At 44.1% G+C, this 20577-nt stretch overlaps 1 protein-coding gene across 1 annotated transcript in view; it reads right to left on the bottom strand.

Moving 5' to 3' along the window:
* Positions 1–17348, bottom strand: part of TFCP2L1 (transcription factor CP2 like 1) — a 36850-nt gene extending 19502 nt beyond the window's left edge. Inside the window, exons 1-2 of the mRNA XM_071561817.1 lie at positions 17187–17348; positions 12894–13045 (exon numbers count right to left, since the gene is read on the bottom strand). Coding sequence (XP_071417918.1) covers positions 12894–13045; positions 17187–17248 — 214 coding nt within the window. The 5' untranslated portion in view covers positions 17249–17348. The remainder of the gene's footprint in view (positions 1–12893; positions 13046–17186) is intronic.
* Between the last annotated feature and the right edge of the window lie 3229 nt (positions 17349–20577).

The raw sequence follows: 20577 nt of genomic DNA, 5'->3' as shown, positions 1-20577 counted from the left end.
ACAAATTACTACAACAGTACATAAGCTCACTGTATTATACCAAGTCTTTACCATAAATCTGCAGCCAGTACCAAGGAAGGACAGGATCATTAGGATTAATGAAGCATATGTATACCTTATTTCTTGTTTTTCTTGTTCATCTTGCTATCCTCCCCTTTTCCTGAAGCATGTACAGGGTATGGCAAGGCAGGAGATCAGTTTGGATTTCCTGGCCCAGCCAGTATCTCTGCAGAACTGGCCCTGCAGAAAACTGCAAAGCACATATATCTCCCTCTAAGCAGCTCCCACTAGCAGAGACAAAAGTGCTACACTTCTGGGTAGGCATCTAGAAATGGAAGACTTATGAGAGCAGATGTGTCAGAAAGGCACCGTGTGTCAGTGAGATTCCCTTTTGAGAACTGAACCCACATGAGTATAGACCACATCAACAGAGCACAGGGATGACTGTACTTATTCAGCTGCCTGGCAGTTAGGAAAAAAAAAAGTGGGGGACAAGAGAGGCCATACTTTGAATCCCCAAACATTTGCACAACACTCCTGCTGATGTTAATAGCAGTTCTGCAAATAGAAAATTACTCTTGAATCTCGCAAGTGGCTTAAGGTATGGGGAGAGGGAAGAATAAACCATATGAAGTACCAAAATAAGCACTGGAAACATACATAGATCTTTACCCATCTCTTTGCATGTAAGTAAAACAAAATTACAACAGCAATCTGCCTTTGAAGACTACTGGACAACAAAAGTGGATTTGGTAAACTGCAGTGTTGAAATTGAGGTCTTCCAAACTTTAACTCAAGAGACTTTTTAATGTTCCCCTGATAAACGTTGATACTGTTCACTTGGAAAATTTTAGAGTTGTACATATTACCCTACATAATTAATGCTGTTGCATGAGCATAAAAAGATCAGGGTCAGGTTCATAAAACAGGTTTTCTCTCACAGAATCATAGAAAAGACCCATAAGATCATCAAGTTCAACCATTAACCTTGGACTGCTAAGTCCATCACTAAACCATGTCCCCTAAGTGCCATGTCTGTTGTACTATTTACTTGTATATGCTATCCATGTTTATCTATGAAGTACTTGGCTGCTCAATGGTTCAGTTCGGGGATAATTTCATCAGCTATAGACTGATACAGTTCATCCTCTCAAACCAATTTACAAAGCCAGGTATCTCCTGCACTTACAGTTCATTTCCAGGCAAAAATGAGGCTAGTTAATCATTGAAGAAAATTAATTTAGGTTTTGAGACTGAGAGCCCAAGAGACAGCCTATGACTGTATTCAGATGGGGTAACAGGGGCAGCAAAATTTCATATGAGCTGTTCTACAGAGGAAGATAATGGTCCAACCAGAAGCACTGCCAGCCAGCAAATATCTCAGGAATGAACAGGTTTTTGTGGCACCTCTGTGTACTGATACACTCTTACTCTTTGGTCAGACTGATTTGCTTATTTGTAGTTAAAATGAGACAAAGAAAATAATGGGCATAAAAAATATCATGTTCCTTCCACACTAGCATCAAGCACTCAAAGCTCTGCATCTTCCACCCCTCACATGGGGGAGGAACAGCACTGCAACCTGGCAGTCAGAGGGCACCACACATCTCCACCTGACAGGAGCGATTCACCTTGGATGGAGTTAGATTCTGTCAACTAGAAAAAAAGAAACTGCAGTGTAGACAGAGTTAATATTAAACTGAAAGCCAAAGAGGAAATAAAATGCTTTGATGAAAGATATATGGGTCATCTGATGGAAGCCCTGGAATGCAGTTTATGCCATGAAAAACCTCAGTCAAAATGGTATTCTACGCTAACTGCTTTCCTCTTGAACTCTGAATGTTTAACTCAAGTTGCTACACAGAATGATCATCAAGCAAGACTGCTTCCAGTCAAGCTTCAGAAAACATGCAGTTTATTTCCCTCTCTGTGAAACTCTATCAGTGGCAATTTAGTCCTAATTTCTCAAAGTTCCTTTACACATCAAGCTTTTGGTATTGATTTTGAATTTATTCCCCTTAAAGCTTTCCAGCCAATTCATTGCTTTGTGGCCCATGGTACCCATAATTCATTAGCATGGACAGCATTCAGGTACTTGTACTTTTATAGCAGTGAACTGCTTGGATTATACTTTTTCCTTGAAAAATACCTTCCAAACCTTGTTCACCCTACATTTTCCACCATCACTATTAGCAAAACTCCTGAAATGGTGAATTACAATCAGGCCTGAAATTATAACTGCGGGGGGAAAGGCCCTAAAGAATGACCACTTGGGCGCTGGAAAACACAATCTCTTTGTAAAATAAAGTGAACAATAGCGACCTAACCTGAAAAAAAGCTGACTCCTCCCTGGCATCAGAGTGCAAGGAGGTCACACAGGGCTTTGATACACAGATCATCTATGAATCCTCTATCCCTGACTCACCAGCACTGGCAGGCACAGACTGACAATTTTCTGCTGAAACTAAATCAGTAACAGATCATTCTTAGTCAGGTATCTAAATCTGCAAAGAAACATGTCTGCAAGTGTGACTAAAACAATCCGTACTCCCAGTTCCCAAGACAAACTGCAAGTAGCTAAGCCCAAAACACACAGCTGAAATACAGAGTTCCCCATATTGAGTTCTTCCCATCTGTCTCAGATAGAAATACAGATCAATACAGGTTAGACTACAACTTTGCAAGTCTGTACTTGGTGGCAAAGCTGAAAACAGGGGCAGAAGGTACCAACACTGAGTTTTTGTAGTGGTTTGATTGAATGGCCCAGTCAGGTTCAGGACCAGGACAGTATCTGGTCCTCAGGTGACAAAGGTTCAACATCCGCTGGGCTCAGAGGGAAGAAAGAGTCTGAAAAAACCAATTGTGGAAAAGGAGAGCAGTGGTGGCCATTTTAGATCAGTCACCATTTAGCAGGATGATACTCATCACCCAGTGCTAAAAGCCAGCAATTTGCTGAAACCCTCTTCCTACCCTGGGTCACAGCTGCACCACCATAGGCAATACAGGTTTGAGATCACTTCAAAGGCAGTGACCAGCCTGGCCTCTGGTCATGGTGTAATACTGGACACACACACAGGGGCTCCTAAAGCATCTCTGTCACTGCCTGAAATGAAGAAGACACTTTGCAAACAAATCCCCAGCACAGCTGATGCCAAAGCAGCCTCTGCATGCCCGTGCCACTCAGTGCTCTCCTCACTCACCACAACACTCCTTTCCTACCTCTGGCAGAGAACAAAACAGTAATAAATATTTAGAAAACCACAGTAAATTCCTGAGACGCAATTTGTCTCCCATCTTCATTGAAAGCTTCAGGGGCACCAATAAAAACCTGGGTGGGTGGTGATATACTGTAATTTGTATTTTAAACAGACATTCCCTGAGCAACAGCAAATTTCTGCAATCTCCTCCTAGGCTACAATTTGAGCAACTTACTTTACAAACAAGAGTACTATCCAGCAAAGTAGTAACCACCCAGGTCCAGAGAGTTTCTGGTTGGTAATTCATAAAGCAATTGCATCTATCTGACTGTTTACTTTTTTCAGTTTGTATTGTCTTTGGTAGTTAACGCACATTAAATGCAGGTGTGACCACTTAATTTGGGGACAAAAGAACTGCAAGTCAACAATTTGCTACAGATGAAAAATAATTCAGTTCAACACAATTTCTGATTATGAAAGATTATCACCATTTCAAGCTCAAAGTTACATTTTGTTCAAAAATTATTTGCTACACAACCACAATACCCTGCTTACTTTTCTTTGTTTTGGTGTTACGTTTCAAGGGTCACTTGCACTATGCATTTTGTGGTTTTCTGCACAATACACCGACACGATACACTAATTCTCAATTAGGATGCTGATGTTCCAGGCTGATATGACTCAGGCCTTACTTAATCTAGCAGAGTAGTTTGCTTGTCTTTCCAGCAATTAATTAAATCCTAACCTTTGAATAAGCAAAAGTCTGTGGAAAGGAAAAAAAATGAACTGAGTCCTCTTTCTCAGAATGGTCCACACAGCACTGGACAGAACCAGCCTAGAAACTGTTTGATTATTAAGCCAAGCTGGCCAATAAAAATTCCATTTAGCAACTTTATATGGACATCCTGAAGAGCGCACAGATAAAGGCAAAGGAATGCTGACAGTAAAACACATCATGCAGAAGGAGGGGGAGGGAAAAAAGCAAGCATTCAGCGTACCAAACCGAAGAACCTCCAGCAGGCAGGAGGTTCACCTTTGAAACAGCCACACACAAGTATTCAGGGCACCAGCCACATACAAAGATTTTTCTGACAAGATAGTTTAATGAACCCCCAGGGTAAACAGACAAGAGTGACAGAGCTGGCATCTGAACTTTCATGCTTGATTACCCACACCTTTTTAGCCAGTCACAAACAAAAATAAAAATTTGCATAAGACTTGCTCAAGTGTCCCATGTGTGGAAACTCTGCAGGATGAGAAGCAAAAGCAGAACCCTCAAACCCTGAGCCACAAATGGCAGTGGATATTGTGCAGTTGCTTACTGCAGCCTCATTTGACAAGATGCTGTAGATGTTTATCCAGTGGATATTATGAATTCACCAGCTACACAATAGGCCACCCTGAAAGTTCCCAACTATGCAAGGAACATGGAAATCCTGCAAAGGAGGACAAGCTGTGGGCCAGGAAATGAAAAAGAGCATTTGAGCCACTCTAACACTGCAGTGTGGGCTCATCTTGCCCCACATCCCATCTTCAACACAGCACCCAGAGATGGAGCAGGGTGGACACAGCCAGCCTTTTCCTTGCCATATCTCACCAGTTTCTGGTACTCAGTGTCCAGATTACATCCGTATTAAACTGCCCAGTCATGACCAATGTGCATTAACTCTTGTGGTCTCCTCCTGAACTTAGTCTTCCTGTGGCAATCAGAACCACAACTTACACATGCCTTGTTCTAGTATTCACAGTCTTGCCCTTCACCTGCCTCCTGCCTGTTTTCCCTTGCAGCACAGCTACCTTACCTCCATCCAAGTTCAGCACTGAGGATACCTGCTCTACTCCCCACTGCCACCAGCGCAGCAAGATTACAGAACCACAGCAGACCAATTCAACTACTAACTCTGCTATATCACAGAGCTTCATTGTCATCATGTCTCTATATTTTTCCTCCTTTTACAATCTGCCCCCAACTTGAGCGGGTTTCTTTGTCCTTTTCTTTCTCTTCCTACCTCTTTCTTGTGGGAAAGTCAACATATGCCTCGGAGCCAAGTTTGCTGCAGGAAAATTTCACTGCTCATTTGCCATATGAACATTTGGCAGAACCCTACTCTCCCCAAACTTTTGAAGATGGTCTATTTTACAGTGGTGACACAGCATAGCTAACAGGCACTAAGAGAAATACGCCTCATTTACAGCGGTTTCCACTTAAAAGAGGGGGGAGATACATTTAAATCCCCCAAGACTATAGTCCAGCTTTGAATCAAGGACAAAAAATGAGCCAGAAGACAAAAACATCCCCAATTGCTAAATTCACTGTGTGTACTTGGGCTTCCCTTGCATAGACCTCACCACTTTGTTGGATCCCACCTAATCCATGTTAGAAGCCATATTATAAACTTTTGACTTTTAATATAAATTAATCAATGAAGAAATTACAAACTTCCAATGGAAAGCTGAAAAAATATCTGCCCTGTGAAAATAATTTCTTCCTGTATTTCCACTTCTCTAGCATGTACTTGAAACCTTCAGAATTATCTCAGTCACATCTGTCCAGTTCAGAAAACCTCAGCCATCTCTGTGTAAGTAAAAAATACAGGCTTTTTCTGGTTTCAACCTGTTCTAAGTCAATTTGGACAACAAGTTTTATAGCTCTGTAAGAGTATCTCTGTGTGTAATATTTACTTGAGTTTCAGATAACTAAAAAGAATGGCCCTGGGTGAGGGTGCCTGAGAGGGATGCAAAAGAGCTGAGTACAACTCCTGACCCCACCTGGCAGCTCCCTCAGATGCCCTCAGGTAAGTTGCTTCCTTCATCACATTTCTGCAGTTAATAAACTGGGAGAAAGCAAGTCCCACTATCACATGTGGCTGCTCAACCAGTGCCCACCACAGGGAAGGGGAGGAGATATAATTGGCAACCATTCTACCAAAGCAGACTGTACCTTCCACACTGCTCACAAATGTGGCACTGAGTTAGGACAAGAGGAATCTCTCTGCTCCAGTGCTTGCCATGTAGCTTCAGGAACACATAAGAAACTCTTTGTAGGAAGCAAATGGGAGGAAAAAAAAAACACACTTGTTTCTCTACCACTTTAGGGGAAAAAAGAATATTATCTTCCAGAAAGGTATATTACTCCCATAAAAACAGCTAATCATGTCAAACCTACAGTATTTCTCGAGCTTCTTACGGTTACCTAAAATGTGACCTTTTAGGACACTACAAATTGGAAGAAGCTAACTGGAAAATTTCCACATCTTCTCAGATTGGTAGCTACATTAATATAAACATCAAAGCCTGTAAAAGCACAGGCAAAAATTTCACTATCATACTTAAAGTAATCTCAAAGTAAATATGGATAATGGGGTAAAGTAAAAAAATTACATGGAATACAAGGGAAAAATCTTCCAGTTATTCTCACATTTCTCACTATGGTCAGAGGAACTTCTAAGTATTCCCTTCCTTCACAGATACTTAATATTTATGGAAGAACAAAACGCAGTCTAGGGGCTTCCAGTAGAAGTCGTACTCAGGCTACAGTCCAGCAAGTTCACAGTCTCATTTGAATTTTATCCAGATGTTAGCAACAGAAGCAAGGATTACAGAAAGAATAGAAAACAGGCTCTCAGTTAACAGACAACTGAGATTCTTGCTTCCTAGGGACAACAGAAGTCAGATGCTCTACTTACACAGAGGTGCCCTGTCATCTGAAGTAAGATTCATAGTGAGCTTAGGGATGGTGTGGTTTGGAGACAGGGTTGTTTATCCTGGGCTGCCAAGTGAAGACAGAGCTGCCAAACATATGGGGAAATTGCTTCTGGCACAATTAATGGCTTCAGCTGAGACACCAGAACCTACTCAGAGCCATCTTCAAAGTCAGGCAGGAGACAAATTCCTTTTCTAAAGATGAAGTGCACCACAAGAACCAAAACCATCAAGTAGCCAGTCTCAGAAATGGGAAAGACAAACCAGCTTCATTAATTAGCCATCTTTTAAGCCATCCAAACCCTGGAACAGAGTGCAAATGGGTCAAGGAGCAGTATGGCACCCCACAATGATCAAGGAACAAGGATGCATAGAGGGCAGCCACAGGGAGTACCTGGTACTCGTTCTCAACAACACAAAGTCATTGCTCTGCCTGTGATCTCAGGCAAGGGTGGAGTGCATGTCCACATGGGAAAAACCACCAGCAGCAGAGTTCCTACAGATGCCCAGGGCCTGGTCAGTGATGACAGTGACTGTTAGGGAAAGAGGCAGTTTCTAGCATGAGACAAAGCAAAAATATCCCCACAAACAGAGCTATAATTAAAGCAGAAGCACACCCAGCCAGAGCTGGTCACTCAACCTTCTCTACACTTCATTTAGGCAAATAAAGAATTGTTCCAGGAAAAGTCCAAACATCCAGGCAGTTGTGACCCCATAAAAACTCAATTACGTAGGAGTTAACGTCAATACAAAACAGCTTTTTTTCATTTACTGTAAATCTCAGTGTTTAAAACTGGGTTCTCTGGCTGTAGAAGATTAGACAACCAAATTTGAACTTTAGACTTTTCAAGGGAGGCAAAGGTTCTCTTTTGCTTTCTGTTGTAAGCAGTTTCATCTCCTACCCAAACAATTACAATCGACCTCAAAGCGTCCTCTTCAACTGCTCCTTGCCCAGCGCTTTCTGCACTTTTCCTTGGAGAAGAAACCAGAACACATCTGCAGTGAGCTGAGACAGGACAACACCCAGCAGGTTTTAAACACAGCACCATTTAAATTGTACCAGTTAATGCACATGTCTTGAACCTTAATATATGCCTTTGCACCCTGGGGTTGAAATGTGGGGCTTTTGTTTGGATGTGATCCAGACTCCAGCTAAGTTCATCTATAGCTTCATGAGGCATCTGCTGCTCATGCATCTCTACAGCAACACTCCCAATATCAGCACAGGTTTACTCAGATGTTCGTGGTTTTCTCTCATCGTTTGTGTTTTTGGCTTGTTTTTTTTCTGAACCGTCTAGGACTGGCAATAAGGCTGACTCCTGGAAGAAACCGTAAAGCGGAGACAGTCAGCCTTCCAAACCCTAACCAGCTGTATACTAAAATCCTCGCATGGCCAAAACCCACAGGTCACATACAGCAGATCTAGAGAGCTGAACAGAGCCCAGGAAAACATTACAGGAAGAGGAGGCCAGTCACTCTGAAGTACCACTGGGGAACAGGGCTGGATTTGTCATACAGCCTGCTCTCAGTGACCCTCTGCCATCAACCTTAACTGTCCTCTATTGAAGTAATTCAGACCTGAGGCTCTGAGCCAGCCTAATGCTGGTCAGGAAACAAAAATCATGACTTGAACAGCATAAAGTCCACATGTGGTTCTGGCACTACAAGCTGATTCCCTTGGGCAATGACTTTCAGGTTTATGTGATTTTTGGCATTTTGTTTTTTACAGGAATGATTATATTTCCTCACATTTATTAGCATTCAGATCTACTGTACACAGGACTTGTTTCTTCCACATTCTTCCTGCTGGAGTTTCTGGAACCAGCTTTCATTGCTCCCATTTCTGTCCATGTTTGAAACTGGTTTCAACCAGACATGGTCAAACCACACCCCATATGACTGCAGACCATGGAATATGCACTGCATCAAGCTGTCTTGCTAAAGCAGTGGTTTGTAATATGGTTGCTGGTTGGTTGTTTGTCTGCAAATCTCTATCCACAAGAGACACTGAAATAGTGCTAAAAGGCAGGCTGGTTCCAGAAACGTTAGACGATGTTTGTGCTGCAGACTTCTGGACAGTGTAGCTCTGCTGACAGATGTGACTCCTGACCAACATAGCGATGCCAGGGGCAGCTTCTAATGCAAGGACAGCACCTTTACCAGTTTAGTGGACTGAAGGTGGAGCAGTGTTGAGACATCACATTAATAAGCCTATACTTGGGTCCATTGGATGAGTAATCCTCCTGAGATCCAGTAAAGACCTCTTAATGAAGCAACTGCCCTAAGGAATAGCAAACTAAGATTGTGTTCAACTTGGCTCCAGTTTCCCAAGGAATGTGGGAGGCAGAGGGGTAAGAGATCGGGAAAGACAAGTGTAGTGAGTCAGCCTTTGGTAACTGAGCTAAGGATTTGACTCCAGTTACTTCATTTACAGGCTGGTTCTAGAGCTGTGGCCAGCAAGTACTCATGATTCAAACGAGAGTAGACAAGCTTGGGACTCTGCCACTGCTGAATGTTCCCGAGTCGACTTAACACCATTCCCTTAAGCTCACTCCCTTATGCTCTCTCACAAATACTTCCCCTGCCCATGTTGAAAACACTGGTCTCTGGTCTCCAGCTTGGAGTCCTCTCAGCCTCCACGCTTGTGGAGAGCTCAGGCCAAAGACCTATTCCTCCTCAATGCCACTGACCATCTCTCTGGCTCTATCCATCAAGAAGCAAGGCTTATGAGAAGTCATGCTCCACAAGCCTGGAGCCCTCTCCCATCTGTACACAAACACAGCCACTGGATAGTTCTTCTTCTATCCCTTATGAAATCCTTTCAGATTTCACTTGAAACTCTACACTGGTTGCTCTTCTACCTGTGCTATGCAACTTGGTCTTCAATTTGCTACCCAGCACTTTCAGCTTTCCACAGTCCATAGCTCTGTCTGACCTGCCCTTTATTCCATCCAGTTCTGCCTATGGACTACTTCCTGAGCTGGTCCATTCACCACAACTGAACCAGTCACATGTGGAGAATGTGTTTCAGGGCAGAAAGCAGAGCTGCTTCACAACAACAAAAGGTCAGTTACTGAGTTGTGAAGAGCTCAAGTTCAGAAGAAACATTTGAACAGCAAGCGGCAAGAGTTATCGAGCAAGCAGAAAATCCCACATCCTTTACTCACAGTTTGGGAAAGTAACCCCACTGGATGTGAATTGCTTTATTGGTGCTGGGACAGCCACTGTATCTTTCTATCTGTCTTACTAGGAGCCAGCTATGACTGACACACAGGCAGAGTGGAGAGACATTCATTAATGAAGTTACCCATTTGCTAACATAATCCATCCCAACACTCAAGCATATGACGAAGGGAAGTGTTATGTAACAGTGTTTAGCCAAACCACAATAAACACAGGGAGAGGATAAGGTGCAAGAGGTGTCCCTCTGCTTACAGTCAGCATAAGGCAATAAGGTGTAGGGAATGGCCTAAATTGCTTCATGAGATACCTGTGGCATTGCAGTTGGTCACAAAGCTTTGAAGTCTGTCAGCTCTTGTGCCATGCTACAAGACTGCCCTGAGGTCCCCTTCACAAACCTCCTCAAGCTGATACAACATAATTCTATTAATGGGGTTAATTTTCTGACAGTCTTTAAATCATCATCTCTTCTTAACCTGAGGCAATGTTCTCACTGATATCTCACCAACAAAAATTAGACACCCAGCTCTGACCACAGCTCGCCAGCACTCTCTTCTCATATCTGTAGTTACATTTAGTGAACCCACAAGCTTCTCACAGCAGCTTATATCCACATGGGACCAGACTCCATGCCCTTTTTACTAACTAGCACAGGCAAGGGTTTTGGTCTAATGGATTTAGTATGAAGGTAGACTACATATCAGACATATTTACAGTCAAGGACTGCCCGTGCTACAGGAGACGGACAATGCTGGGAGCAAGACTGCACCCAATCTGTGGACTCTGAAGGAGCCTTTTGAAGTAGAATGGCTTTTAAAGTAGGCACCTTGCAAGAGCTCAAAAAAAAAATCCATCTACATTGGGACAGCCTTGAATTTCAAAAGTTTTTTCAAGAAACCTAGAACAACTCAGTGTAAGGAAGAAGACAAATTGCTTGGGAGCTTAAACAAATGAGGTGAGGATGCTCCTGAGAAGGTAGCAGGCAGATGCAAAGTTCCTGTCAAGGGGAACAGAAAGCAGTGAGCCAGTTCAACTGTCAGGAGATGCACAAATTTTTACTACTAATCACCCCTCATAGAGAAAGTGCTGTTTCCATGCACTGTGGCAAGCCAACAGAATTATGGAGTTGGCTTCTATTCCCAGCAGCTTCCCAACTCTGCCCCACTACACAGCTCCTGCCAACCTCTTCCCTGCTTTTCTCCTACAGGCCTATCTAGCCTCATTCTCCAGGTTGTGTCTGCAAGGACACATCCCACCTTTCCCCTTCAGGGATGAAAGACAGATGATATCCAAGAAATACCAAGGAAACAGGTCAGTACTGTGTCATGATGTAGCAGGAGACAGCTCATTGCAATAGTAAGTAGGACAAAGCCTAACACAAAGTCTGTCTGAAAGGCAGGAACAGTCAAACTTCACATAGGAAACCGCAGACTGCTCCAGTCAATGAGTTTTTTAAAACTCATGGTATTGTGTAAAGAGCTGTCTAGCTTTTTCCTTACCAAGGTAAAACAGCAGGCACTGCTTCATGTATGCCAAAATATTTCGCTGTTGACTGCTTTTCACAACAAAAGAAATCTGTTATCCCAATACAGGAAAGAATTGTGTTTCACAGGACATTCATCTCAATCTCACCCTTGATATGCCCCATATCACCTCCTGGGGTCTGCTCTGTTTAAGTGAATAATCTGGGATGACACAGTCACACATTCAAAGCATCTTCTGATTCCAGGAGACAGAACAGTGCCATCTTATGTGACAGGAAATACATGACTCCTTGCGTAGAGCCTGCAGTACTCCACTGATCTTTCTGTAGGGCTCCATGGGTCAACAGCTACCAACACAGATCCAGCAGCAAGCTGCACCTGAGGTCAGAGTCCAAGGGAGATCAGGGCTCTGATTTCTACTAGCATTGAAATAAACCTATGTGGGGAAGCATTCAAGCAAGCATCATATTTAGTGTCTGAAGCCTAAAGAGCTGGTGCAGTGTCCTGAACCAGGAGAGGATCTCACTAACAGTGCAGACAGCCTCCAGGTTGTTGTTAGGCTAATACCCTTGTTTACAGCCCGGCAGAAAATAAGTATAATATGTTTTAGCATAATCTGTGCCTGGAGAGGTCTGATCTCTTCAAGACCCACATGTAAGAGGTGCTGCAAAGTGACAGCCAAACACCAACCATAGATGTGTCTGCACAAATTCCGCCAAAGTGGAGGCAGCGCGGGTGAAAGGTATAGAGAAACACACAGTGCTTGTTTATCCTGGAATAAAAACTACCCTATGAGGTCTTTTAAAGAGGACTTGGATGCATTGAACCCTGGCAACTTGTCAAGTTAGGCACTGAGCAAAGCCACACCACACAGCCAGTGTGAGCAATGTCACTCTCTGCCCAGATCACAGAGCAGCCCTTGGATACCTGCTAATTCATCCTCTGGCAATGCCCTCCAGCAGTGCCTGAGGACTTGCAGTATTAAGAGCCCTCCCTAACTCAAAGTTTGCCCATCTGCTAATCAATCTGGCCTTGTGACTGTAGTTTAAGTTGTCTGAGATCTAGCCAGTACTCAGTCACAGGAAACTGTGTGTGCTACAACACTGCTTTAAGTCAACAGTTAAATAAGTGGTACTTCATTATTTTATAATAGGTGATAATCTGGTATCTAAATGTTAAAAATTGAATAATCCTCCTTTCCTGTACCCTCCCCCCCCCCCATCTCTATCCCTCTTTTCCCATCCCACTGTATGTACACAAGTATGGGATTAAATGTCTCATGAACCGTTCCCAGGAAATATGCTCTTCTTCAATGTAGTGCAAACCCTACCTTGGTTGAGGTAGGTCAGGGTTTCTTCATGCAGTTTCACAGCAGGTGATGTGGCTGTACAGAGGACATACTGAAAGGGTGGCAGTTTGGCATCGTTCTCAGGAGACAGTTGTGGTTCTTCCTGCTTGAAAATCGGCAGTGCAAGGACATCTCTGCAACACACAATTTACACACATTTAATTACAAAGAGTTTATGGAATATTCTAGCCTCAATCTGCACTTGGTTCTCATGGTCTGAGATAATGGAGATGACTTCTAGAGAAACACAGAGTTAAAATGGCCAAAAGAGAAAGGATCTGGCCTGTATAATGTAACCAGGCAACTTCTGCCTTTAGGATATCAGCACTGCACACAAAAGAACATAGCACTGGCAAAATAGAGTATGTCTGAGAATTAATTTATTATTTTAAAAACTAAATCAGATTTATGTTTCAGTAAAGCAGTTTTCTTGATGAGGAAAAAATATCAAAAATAGATTCTTTATCCTTGTGGAAGTACATTTGTTTAACAGTACTTGGGTTCTCTGATGAAAGTCTTTCAGAAAAACAAACAAACAAGAAAGGGCACTTTGACAGCTGAATGTCTGATTAGTAAAATGTCTTCAAACAGCGGCCAAGGGTGAAGTGCAGACATAGCTCTGGTGTGAAAAGGAGACATTCAGGTAAATAATTGCATGAACTGCTGGATTAATTGACTCATGAGATTTCCTTTCACTCTATTAAACCTGGTCCCAAGGAATCGCATAGCTCTTCTGGGCCATCTTCATAAATGCACACACAGGTGCTCAGGACCAGCTTCACCAGGACCTGCCCATAGTCCCTGTCCTCACTTCTTTTCAAGATGTTGATGCTGACTTGCCTGCTGATTTAATGTCAGGCTGATCCCAGTCCACACTAATCCCCAAGCAGAACTGGTATTAGCAAGACTGAGAGCTCAACAAATTAGTTGATTAGCACAAAATGAGATGTCAGGAATAAGCATCAGCTTGTCTGATACTTAAGAACCACATTAGCCTTAGCCATGTCACTAACACTTCTGATCATTGTGTCCACCTACTTAAGACATTTGTATCCTTGCAAATTAGGAGGATTATGTTGAACATGGAGACAATTCAGAAAAATATTCTTTTTCTCCTCCATTTCCTCCAGATGTGTGAAGACTTGAAATTTCCATTACAGAGGCTGCAGTTCTGCTCCTTTCAATAACCTCATACACAAAAAGCTTTAAGAAAAACCACCCAGGAACATGCCAGCATGTACAGGCATGCAGTCTGAAAGGGCATTAAGAATTTTTGCCTTGCCTGTTCAGTTAATGATCCACTTGTAGCACCCACAACCTTGAAGGACACCCAGGTCATGAGTGAAACACTGTAGCAGTTTAGAGCAAACTGCAAAAGTGCCTGGTTCAAACATAGGTACTCCTGTTTATGGCAAAATAAAGCCAGAGAACAAACTGCGCCATTTCAGATACAAACAAGAGAAAAGAAACACCCATCTCTGATTCTATTCTCTCTCCCAACCCCACACCCTCCACATTATCACCCACTCGAAGGCATCCAGACCCATTTGCTTACTGGCATTACTGACATAATCACAGCTCTTGCCCAACCACTGCCACAGAGAGGGTTTTCTTCCTTAGTGATGATTTACTACAGTAATGAAGTGACAGAAATGCCTGCAGTAGATTTCTGAAATAGATAGCATTGCTCCACACACATGCAGAATCTGATACTGCTCCAAAGTCATCTTGCTCACCCCAGATGCCAACATTTGCTCTTCTGCACAATGCTGTTGGAATGTGTGCAGCTTTACATATGGGAACGGATCAAAAACTCCGAAGCCCAAGAACTTCTGCACTTCAGCAGAAACTGCACAAAATCTGGCCCAGGTTTAACATTTAGGGGTGAGAAATTTGTACACCTATTCACCTGAAACAGTTGAGAAATTTAGGCACGAGGAAGTCAAAATTCAAATATCATATTTCACTCAGATTTCAGGGCTCTTAGCACCCCTGCACTTGCCAGAACAGCTGTCTGATCACTGAAGACTGGAAGCATGGAAGAATCCATGATTCAGTTTCTGGAAAGCATCACCATAATAAAGACCCAACAAAGCCACACAATTTAATCATATTTTTATTACTGGGGCATTTGAACTAATGGCCTGTGGTATCCGTGGCTTTGGGTCGAGACCTTCTAAAACATTTCACCTTATTAAAAGTGTTTTGAATTTAGAAGCAGGTCAATTCAAGGCTTACAAGAATTTTTAAGTTGTAAGTATATAAGCCATGGCAATATTCAATTCTTCAAAAGAAAAAAAAAGGCATTAAACCTTTTAAAACTCTCACAAGTTTCACCTTTAATGCTAAAGCTATACAGTTCTGATCTTAACCGACAGTAAGATCATGACTTACCGGGGAAGATAGAAAGTTATTTGAGAGCTCAGTCAGCTGACAGAACAGAAAGTAAAACACACACTGGGTTTTCCTAAAAAATGAATGAAAATGTACAAGGATTTTTCTGTCATATCTTAGCTCTAACTACAACTGCCACTGAGGTATGGCAGAACTTACACGGATGTCTCAGATAGACAGAAAGCCTTTGATCCCTGCAACGTATAATTTATATAAACTTTTCTTATAGCAACTTCAAATGTTTCAGTTTCCTGTGCAGTCACTGTGAGGGGGTATGGAAAGCCTTCAGAAAGGCACAGCTCAGCAGAAAAATGCCCCTCTTAGAAATGCATGACTTGACATATTCTCATAGAAAGTGAATTGGCCAGAATTAGAGGTCTGTACATAAAACCTATGAGTTTTCATCAAACAGCCTTCCCTGAAACACCTGAGGGCATTATTGCCATAAAAAGCATTTTAGGGCTTTTAGTCCCAGATCAAAACCACTATGGTCACAGTAGCAGATACTCATTAAAGCTGAAGTTTGTTCCTAAAACACTGACAGGTCACCTCCATACCAGCAGCCTTCCTGACCGAAAGGCATCCTTTAGCCCCCAGCTAGCATCAAGCAGCAAAATAAGCAAATGTGTTTTCTGGCCAATTAAATGGAATTTAAATTGTGGACTCAAGCCTGACCCAGACTTGATGATCTTGAAGCACTGTGCTAGAAATCCATGGAGTTAATGAAGCAGTCTGGGCACCACAAACACTCTCTAATGCAGAGAATACACACAAGCACCAATGCTGATGCTCCTCTGCTGCTACTGTTCTTGCTGTCCTAAACTAATCAGTTCTGCAAGAACACAGCAAAAGAATTTTGGCCACATACATGTTGTGAAACTGACATTGATATAGAGGGAGGAGATGCAGAATCTTGTATGAGGAAGTGGAGAAGCTGTCAGAAAGCAAGACTCTTACAGTATTGTAAGGGAGGTTATTACTTAGTCAGAAAAAAAAACAAATTCCTTTGCAAATACCCTGTTAAGGAGCAGGAATAGTCAAGACAGCATGTCTCCTTGAAATGAAGTATTATCTGTGTTGGAAGTGCTTCCCCAGACAGACTTAATGTCCTCTCAGGAGTGGTTGTTCGGGGGTGCATTTGACAGTCACGCTCTTGGGCCACAGCCAGGTCCTCCACTGCCCCAATTCAGCAAAATCCCTCTCCAGAGGAGCAGCAGCAATCGACACCAACCGAGGGCTGAGCTTTACATCTTCACAAAACAAGTAACTCACAAGCACCTGGCAAAGAGGAAACTCCCGAAGTTGCCTGCTTTGACATCGTTTGGAGGGAGGAAACACGGGTTTGTGCTACACATGTTACAGACTATTGTTTAGCAGCCCTTGTACTTAAATTAGGCGCATTTAATTAAACACAACTGTGCGAAGGCAGGAAAAAGCTGGTTTAGGCAAGTTCGGAAAGCGAAATTCTGAGCTTTTCACACTTCGCCCCAAAAAGCAGAGAAAGAAATCGCATCCCCAGAAAACTCTGTGCCTTCTCCGTTTGCCAACAGGCGTTTTCCACAGACTTTTGGCAGCGCTTGCCCGCGGCCGCACCTCTGCCCTCCGAGTCTCAGCCCGGGGCAGAAGGAACCCGGCACCACCACCGCGGCAAAGCTGCACAGCGAGAGTCAAAAAATGAAGCTGGAAAAAGAAGGTGGCAAAAGAAAAAGGAGCCCGCGGTCCCTCAGACAGAGAGAGCGGCGCTAACCCGACGGGGACCGAGGGGACCGGCGGTGCCGCTGGGGAACTGAGCGGAACGGGGGCATCGGACCCCCGAAAACACACACACAGTCACACACAAGGGCAAGGGCACCGCCGAAGCTCCCGCTGCCCGGGACTCACCGCAGGTAGCTGCCGGTCGAGTGCTGGTTGTAGTGCTCCGGCTGCGTGTGCCAAAACAGCATCTTGGGGGTGGCCCGGCGGCGTTGGCTGGGGCTGCGGAGGGGCGGCCGCTGCCCACCCCAGGCGTGCCGGGCACGGCTGCCACCAGCTGGAGCCGCGGCCCCGCCGGCTCCCGCCGCTTTTATGGCTCAGCCCCGGTCGCCGTGGGTTGGCCGGGCCGCGGGGCCGGGGCCGGGCGAGCCCTCCCTCCTACCCGCCCAGCGCCAGCCCCGGCCCCGGGCGGGCACGGAGCGCGGCCCCGGGGCGGGGCAGGGCAGGGTAGGGCAGGGCTGGGCGGGGCAGCCGCGCCCCGGAGCGGGGCAGGGCCTTGGGGAGAGAGAGAAGGGGTGGGTGGCCACGGAGCGCGGCCCCGGGGTGGGCTGGGGCGGGGCGGGGCGGGGCAAGGCAGGGCCGGGGGGAGAGGGAGAAGGGGTGGGTGGGCACGGAGCGCGGCCCCGGGGTGGGGCGGGGCGGGGCAGGGCAGGGAGACCAGCACCGACCTCGGGGCAGGGCAGGGCAGGGCGGGGCGGGGCAGGGCAGGGCAGGGCAGGGCAGGGCAGGGCAGGGCGGGGCAGGGGAGGGCCGGGAGGAGGGGGAGAAGGGGTGGGTGGGCACGGCAGCGCCGGTCAGGCCGGGGCGGCCCAGGGCGACTCACGACTCTGCTGGACCTGCACTGGCCTCCAAATTATCCGTGTTTTAAACGGAGCCGCAGGTGTGACCTGGCACTTCCATCCTGCTCGGGCCCCTCCGAGGTCCCTGCCTCTTTGAGAACGGCTGCTGATGGCTTTAGCAATAGCGGTGCCTGTGGCTTAACGCCGGCCTGTGCCTCGTGTTAACGGGACCTTTGTGTCGGGGCATTTTCCAGGTGGGAGGGCAAGAGGCAAAATTTGCCAGGGGAGGTGCAGGAACAAGAGGAGAGTGCCAGGGACTGAACTCACCCCTAACCCTTATCTCAACTCCCCCTCTCAGTAAGGAAAAATATGTTTCTTTGCCCTTTACTGTTGCAGATCCTGATCCTCACATACCTGCCCCTTTTGCTAACCCTCTGCTCTCCCGGCCCCTTCCTGCCCCATCAGTGCCGCTCTAGTGTAATTGTTTGTGCAGGGGAACGAAAGGGTAAAAAGGTTCTCTTTTTGGTCATTTTCTATTGTGTATCCACCAGCAGAAAGAGAAACAGGTCCTTAATTACTCTGAGTCATTAAATATTTTTTGATCTGTTTTCGAGGAGAAGGCTTCCTATCCATGAGGATCCTGGTCAAATTTCAGCTGACAAAAATGCAGTTTACCCAGAGTAGTTGTTGGCATTCACTGCTGGGTTTCACTGTCAGATGAGTTTTTTCAACAAGATCAAATTTCTATTCTGCCATGGTTACAGAATATTGTTACAGCAATTACAGGTCACTTTTAGGCCAAGCCCAATAGAGTCAGACGAAGTATAACTATGGGCATTGGTTGGTTGTGTCTTAAAGAACAAAGTAACCTGAAAGCTAACTAAGCAGCTTCACAGAGGTGCTGAGTGTAATAGTTTTAAGATACATTGTTTATATTTGGTTGTTTCTGTTCCCTTCAGGCTAAGAAACGGCACAAATCAATGTGCCTTTAAGGTAGTTTCTCTTTCCTCTGTTAGTACACAGCTAGACAAACACCTGGTTCTAACAAGGCCAAATGGCTGGAGTTACCTTGTCACTTTTTTACACTTTTAAAAATATTTAGCTCTGCTCACACAACATTTGAGACCTTGATTAAGCAAAGCCTATATATAGCTCTTGTACAGAGAAACAAGGCAAAGTTTGCTGAGTTGTCCAAGGACTTCTCTAAACAGTAAATATCCTTCCACAATTTGAGTAGTTTATTGCACCAACTGGAGAAATATGAAGTCCAATGTAAGAATAAACTACTGCACCACCATGAGACAAAGGATCCCATCAAGTCTGGCATGTCAGTATTTTATTATCCTTCTAGAAAGTAAGTATGTTGGAGTGAAAATTATTTTAAAACAATCCCATTTGTTTGCTCTCTGACCTGTTGCTGAATGTACAAAATAAGGTGAGATCTGCTAATTAGTTTTATAAAGACTGGCAACAGCTTTGTCTTCTAAATGTTTCTGTCCTTACCATTCCTTTCTTGGTCAAATCTGAGGAAGAAAAAAAATCTTTGTTCCTTGTCTACCTCTCCTGAAAGAAGCCATCTTCTGGTCTAATTCCTGCTCTTCCCCCAGCACGGAAGTTTGTACCACAGCATCAAATACCCTCTCCTGATCTTCAGAACTCACCACATCATAGACCAAGTCTTCCTCTGCTCCCCTTTGGGGCTCTCTTGATTGCTCATCTGCTCTTCCTCTTACCCTAACACAGCCCCTCAGTGAAGAATTCTTCTCCATTACAGCTTTCTCACCAATCCTATCCCTTCACTCTCCTATTGCCTCATAGATCAAAGTACTTTCTTTCCCTCTGCTGTGTTGATTGCTCTTCATCTCTCTTTTTAAAAGCTTGTTCAATTTGCCACAGTAAAATACTTTGATCGTATGATTAAAAGGGATTGAGTGAATATTCTGTTTGATGGATTTTTCTACTAGAGGTAATGTTATGAAGGGGCCTCAGGGTATTTTTTTGTATGAAAAAAAGAGGTATTTTAAGAATAAGTATCTTTTTCTGTAGGTATTTCTGCCTGGACACAAAAGTCCTGTGCCAGTGAGCTCAAGCTGGCATGAGGAGAAACCATATTTTAACTATGCAAATTCTTTTGATTAAAAAAAAAGGCAAAAGAACAACAAAAAAAAAAAAAAAAAAAAAAAGCAAAACAAAAACCAAAGAAACAAACCAAAAACACAAAAACCCCAAACCCCAAACACAACACCTTCTGCTCTTTCAGTTTAAGATACTACTGCTCCAAAAGTTTGTTCTGCTGCTTCATTGGTCATTGCAATCCCTTTAGCAAAGCACTGAGTGGGAAACATGTATGACCTTCTTCAGCACTTAGAGCCAAACTGGTAGAGCTTGGACTGAAGTGACCAAGACATGGTCAAATATTCTGTTCCACTTCTCCTGTAGAAGAAAGGAGTTTCCATTAGCCAGGAGTCTGAAGGGATGTGAGCATGGAAGCATTAGAACGCTGTAGAGATGGCTAAGTAAGAATCTAGATCTGTAAAAGAAATTAAACACTTAACTCCCACCAAGCAGAAAAGAAACAAAACATGTCTATACCTTTATGGCTTCCACCACAAATATCTGAATTGCTTCTGAAAAGTCTAACATAAACTTTTATGTCAGTTAAGCCATTTTGTATTCATGAAGCCCCAAATAAACTTAAAGGATCAAGGTTGAACACTATACTCTATTGAAGAGCTTCCATG

The sequence above is a fragment of the Pithys albifrons genome, chromosome 8 (genome assembly GCF_047495875.1).
Source record: "Pithys albifrons albifrons isolate INPA30051 chromosome 8, PitAlb_v1, whole genome shotgun sequence".
NCBI lineage: Eukaryota > Metazoa > Chordata > Aves > Passeriformes > Thamnophilidae > Pithys > Pithys albifrons.
The sequence above is the reverse complement of the archived record's forward strand: the minus strand, read 5'-3'. Positions and strand labels throughout refer to the sequence as shown.